Below are 5,442 nucleotides of genomic sequence, written 5' to 3' on the forward strand. Positions count from 1 at the left end.
TACTGGGATTTTCCCACACAATCATCTCTGAGGTTTACAGAGAACGGTCCGAAAAAGGGAAAATATCCAGTGAGCTGCAGTTGCATGGAGGAAAAAGGCTTTGCATATGTCAGAGAAGAATGGGCAGACTGGTTGCTGTGCCATTCAGATGGTAAGGTCAGAATTTGGCCTAAACAACATGAAAGCATCGATCCATCCTGCCTTGTATCAACGGTTCAGGCTGGTGGTGTCATGGTGGGGGGGAGATTTTCTTGGCACTAGCAAGGTGGACATAATAAAGTGGCCGGTGAGTGTAATTCTTACTTTCATTTTCCAAAGTTATCCGTCTACAAGGAGACCTGTATAGATCACATGATGGCACCAATGAGGATGGAGGAGGACCGGAGTCACATGACTGAGAAGATACTAAACCTCACCCTGGAGATCATCTACCTGCTGACCGGAGAGGTGAGGAGGATTCTGGGAGACATCCCTCTTATCTCTATTAATAAAACACAGACCTGACCAGAGAGGTGAGGAGGATTCTGGGAGGTCACATGACATCACTGTCATCTCTGTTAAAAAAACACAGACCTGACCGGAGAGGTGAGGAGGATTCTGGGAGGTCACATGACATCGCTCTCATCTCTACTAATAAAACACAGACCTGACCGGAGAGGTGAGGAGGATTCTGGGAGGTCACATGACATCACTCTTATCTCTATTAATAAAACACAGACCTGACCGGAGAGGTGAGGAGGATTCTGGGAATCTAACATGATATTCCTATTGGTTCCTCAATACAGAGATTTCCTCTTCTGAAGTCAGGTGATCATATGACCATCACAGTGCCTCCATGTGACTCCCTAAACCCTGAGAGACACAACATGCAGAAGATTCTAGAAGTCACCAAGAAGATGATGGAGCTGCTGACAGGAGAGGTGAGCGGTGCCGGGAATTCTGGGACATTCTCCAGTAACAGACAAGGGATGTGTCTGGATGGTGACTGTATCATTGTGTGTGTCAGGTTCCTATAAGGTGTCAGGGTGTCACTGTCTATTTCTCCATGGAGGAGTGGGAGTATTTAGAAGGACACAAGGATCTCTACAAGGACGTCATGATGGACAATCAGCCGCCCCTCACATCACCGGGTAAGAGGAGACTTTATTGTAAAGGAGAGAGCAGTACGGAGGATCCACCTAGATCCCCCATCATCTGATAAACACATAGAAACAATGGATTCAGTCAGTGTGTGTGTTTCCTACAGATGGATCCAGTCATGGGAACCCACCAGAGAGATGTCCCCGTCCTCTGTATTCCCGGGATTCCACACAGGAAGGTCACACCATCCCTCACCATCATCAGGTAGATGATGACAATTATTGGTAGTTGTGATTTATACACAGCATGTTTGTTACAATGAATGTTTTATTATATCTTTCAGAGTGGAATCCTCGGGGATGATAATATTGATGTTAAAGAAGAGTATAAAGAGGAGGATGAGGAGTATGGAGTGATGGAGGAGTTTTCAGAAGGACACAAGGATATGATGGAGCCACCTAATACCAGGAACCCACCAGAGAGATGTCCCCGTCCTCTGTATTCCCGGGATTCCACACAGGAAGGTCACACCATCCCTCACTGTTGCAAGGTTGGTGGGATGGAGGATCTAGAACATGGACTTGTAAAGATTATGTGTGGATTGTTTATGTGACCTTACATTTTACAGATGATATTTTCTCTCATTTCCTTGATTTAGAGTGGAGATCCAATCGATATAGAATTTGAGGTGAAAGCAGAAGAAGAAGAGGCGTATGTGAGGGATGATCAGCAGTCTATGGAGGAGGATGGAATAACGGGGACATTTATAGAGGAGGACACTCCTACAGAGATCAGCACAGGTGGGTCATGAACACTAAATCCATTCCTCCACCCATACTGCTCACTGATTGGTCCAGAGTAGGGCGGGGACTGGGTGATATCAGCCTGTAATCCCCTGGTCACTTTCCTGAGCTGTGTTCCCCGTCCTGTATTCCTGGATTTCTCTCGGATAATCTTCCTTCTCTGTGCTGCAGACACAATTTATGTCTCTAGACTGGATTTATGGAGGTTCTGGGGTTCAGCTGGCAGCAAAATGTTCATTTTTACCATAAGCATTGCATAATGTAGGCACCCAGGACATGTGACTGGGGTCTCCTGCCTTGTGCCTGACTCTTCCAGGGGACCTTCTCTGTTATCTGCTGGCTGTGCCGGGTGGAGGGATATGTCTGTAGTGTCTCAGACCCAAGTCACTGAGTGCAGTCTCAGGAGATGGGAGGCAGCGGTGTGGGATCTCTGCAACTTGTCTACAGTAAACATTTAATCTTCCACTGATTACTGAATACAATATTATGAGTCCTGACCATTACACTGTATACTCTATGTTGTGCATTACATACACAGAAAAAAAATGGCAGTTGACTAGTGCATGACCGCCTACAAAGTGGTTAATTAAATCCCATGCGGAGTAATATTCACTACAAAAGTTCAATGCAATGTTGTATTTATTAGATCACATGGATCATAGAAAGGTTGACATTAACATGGTGAACATGTTGCAATCATAATAAAATCAGAGAATTAAAATGAAAGAACCGTTCAGCGTCTTCACAAACGGCTGTATGGGCAAGAATAAGTCCATATGAGGCAATGGAGTTTCCTTTCTGTATTCATCAGCAATAAAGTTCCATATATATCATCCTAGTTAAGTAAAGTTCTTCTTGGACTGTTCCTTCGTAAAACACAATGAAACTGGATGAACTCCTAGGGAATAAATCATGGAAAAATGATGAATGCAGAGGAAACAAGGGATAGTCATTTTTCATTCACCTAGCAGAATGCACATGCTCAGATAGCCATGTATAGCTCTCCTTCACCTTCTTATTGGCTGTGCCATCATGAATATGTAATAGATGTGAAACCTTCCTGGATAACCAATAAATATTTAAACTAGTGTAGCGCTAAACATTCACTAAAACAAATCCTATATAATTTATGTGAATAATAGTGATAGAATCCTACATAATACGTACACTCTGTGATTAGTGCTATAAACCTCTCAGTGCTCTTGTGTGTCACTTAATTCATACAAGTATGTTATTATATCCCAGAAAACAACACTATTTTATATTTCATTAATTATATACATTTTGTGACAGTGCCACTTCCAAATAAACCAATATCATGTGATGGTGCCACATCAACCTAATCCATAGTCCAATGTTCAAAATCCAAATCAATATGCTCCAAGTGATATCACATATACATGCAGTGTGTCTTTATATATACAGTGCCACTCGTGTGAACACCCTGAAGAAGTCACGAGACCACGTGACGTAACGCGTAGGCACGCTAAGACGCAATTTCCGGTGTCCGGAGTGACGCACTTCCGGTACGGGACGCCATTTTCCAGGTTATCAGGAAGTAAAACACATGTGTGCAGTTTGCCCATACAGGGGAAAGGAAGATTGCTGTACACCAAATGTGAGTTACTCTTTGCTGTTTTTCAATTAAACTCTGGCATATTGGAAATATTACTCTATGGAGGATCTCTCTTTTTTGACTCACTAATATGTGAGTGAGAGTTTACAGAGAATCGCTGGTGAGGATCCTATAAGGCACCAAGGTGAAGGTGTGGAGGAGGCCAAATAGGAGGAGTATCAGAGAGGTACCAAACCAGGATTCTTGAGGATCCAGGGTGATCCTAAAGGCTTGTAGGCCCCTAGGGGTCACTGGAAGGAGGTGAGGAGGCATTGCAGCCGAAGTGGAAAGGAGGGTGTTCACACGAGTGGCACTGTATGTATAAAGACACACTGCATGTATATGTGATATATACATGAGTGATAAAGGGGGTGGGGACCCTCGTCCTATAATCCCCTCATCACTGTCCCTCCTATAAAAGACAGTTCTGGTTGTTTCCTCACTCTCTGACTAAGGTCCATGAATAAAGAAATGACCTGGTAGGAGATCAGAGGAGCCATTTCCTAGTTCCCTTGAGGGTGGAATTGTAAGCTCCTCAGAGACCAAGCTGCCTGATGTGGGCGGAGTCCTGGTTTGGGGGAACCAATCAGCTCCTGTTTAGTAATCCTCTTTGTCTTTCTATTTTAGTCCATGGCCGGGAAATGAGGAAAACCTCCGAGGATTGTCTCACTTTGTCTCCAGACTGGAAAGTAGAAGATGAGGACATCACACAGTATAGTCCAGGAGAAAACCCGGCTCCCTCCAATGTCCATCCGGCACCACCCAGTGTAGATGGACCATCGGATTCCTCGTATCCTGAGGAACCTCAGACTGTGCGGGACCGGGCCGGTCTTCCAACAGAGAAGAGGTTTCCCTGTACTGAGTGTGGGAAGGATTTCTGTTCTAAATACCATCTTAATGTGCATAAAAGATCTCACACTGGGGAGAAGCCGTATTCCTGTCCTGAGTGCGGGAAATGTTTTTCAGTGAAGTTTCGTCTGCACAGACATCAGAGATCTCACACAGGGGAGAAGCCGTATTCCTGTCCTGAATGCGGGAAATGTTTTTCACATAAGACCCATCTTTGCAGACATCAGAGATCTCACATGGGGGAGAAGCCATATTCCTGTCCTGAGTGTGGGAAATGTTTTTCAGAGAAGTCCAGTTTTCACACACATCAGAGGTCTCACAAGAAGCCATATTCCTGTCCTGAGTGCGGGAAATGTTTTTCAGTGAAGTTTCGTCTGCACAGACATCAGAGATCTCACACAGGGGAGAAGCCATATTCCTGTCCTGAGTGCGGGAAAAGTTTTTCAAGGAAGTTCGATCTTTCCACACATCAGAAATCTCACATGGAGGAGAAGCCATATTCCTGTCCTGAGTGTGGGAAATGTTTTTCAGAGAAGTCCAGTTATCACAAACATCAGAGATCTCACAAGAAGCCATATTCCTGTCCTGAGTGTGGGAAATGTTTTTCAGTAAAGTTCCGTTTGTGCAGACATCAGAGATCTCACACAGGGGAGAAGCCGTATTCCTGTCCTGAGTGTGGGAAATGTTTTTTAATGAAGTCCCATCTTTCCACACATCAGAAATCTCACACAGGGGAGAAGCCATATTCCTGACCTGAGTGCGGGAAATATTTTTCACAGAAGTTCAATCTTGTCAAACATCAGAGATCTCACACGGGGGAGAAGCCACTTTCCTGTCCTGAGTGAGGGAAATGATCCTCACTGAAGTCCTGTCTTCCTGTACATCAGGGGTCCCACACAACCCTGGAGGTGTATTAGTGCCTTGAGTGCGGGAAATGTCTTCTAGATGAATGTTGCTGGACATCCCAGCTCTCATGTGGGGAAGAAGCACCCCCTGATATACACCTCAGATATACTCCATGGCTGATCTTCATCATGGAAGAAACAGTTCATAAGGAGATCAGAGGTCCCCAAAGACATGGATGAAGTGTGGGAC

At 44.7% G+C, this 5,442-nt stretch overlaps 1 protein-coding gene across 1 annotated transcript; it reads left to right on the top strand.

The window, feature by feature from the left end:
- Positions 1-1,742: 1,742 nt before the first annotated feature.
- On the top strand, positions 1,743-5,114 carry LOC149437794 (uncharacterized). The gene is made up of 2 exons (XM_089660622.1): positions 1,743-1,880; positions 4,126-5,114. Exons 1-2 carry the CDS (start codon positions 1,817-1,819, stop codon positions 5,097-5,099), a joined length of 1,038 nt encoding a protein of 345 aa, XP_089516748.1. The 5' UTR covers positions 1,743-1,816; the 3' UTR covers positions 5,100-5,114.
- The last annotated feature ends 328 nt before the right edge of the window (positions 5,115-5,442 follow it).

This window comes from Staurois parvus, unplaced genomic scaffold (assembly GCF_062004578.1).
Source record: "Staurois parvus isolate SC_StPar_1 unplaced genomic scaffold, SC_StPar_1.0 ptg001254l, whole genome shotgun sequence".
Lineage (NCBI taxonomy): Eukaryota > Metazoa > Chordata > Amphibia > Anura > Ranidae > Staurois > Staurois parvus.

Excerpts from the sequence above, each read along its gene's own strand:
- LOC149437794 (XM_089660622.1), top strand. The coding sequence starts at position 1,817 with ATGGAGGAGGATGGAATAACGGGGACATTTATAGAGGAGGACACTCCT. Across the intron at positions 1,881-4,125 it reads TCCTACAGAGATCAGCACAG|TCCATGGCCGGGAAATGAGG; the intron begins GTGGGTCATGAA and ends TTTCTATTTTAG.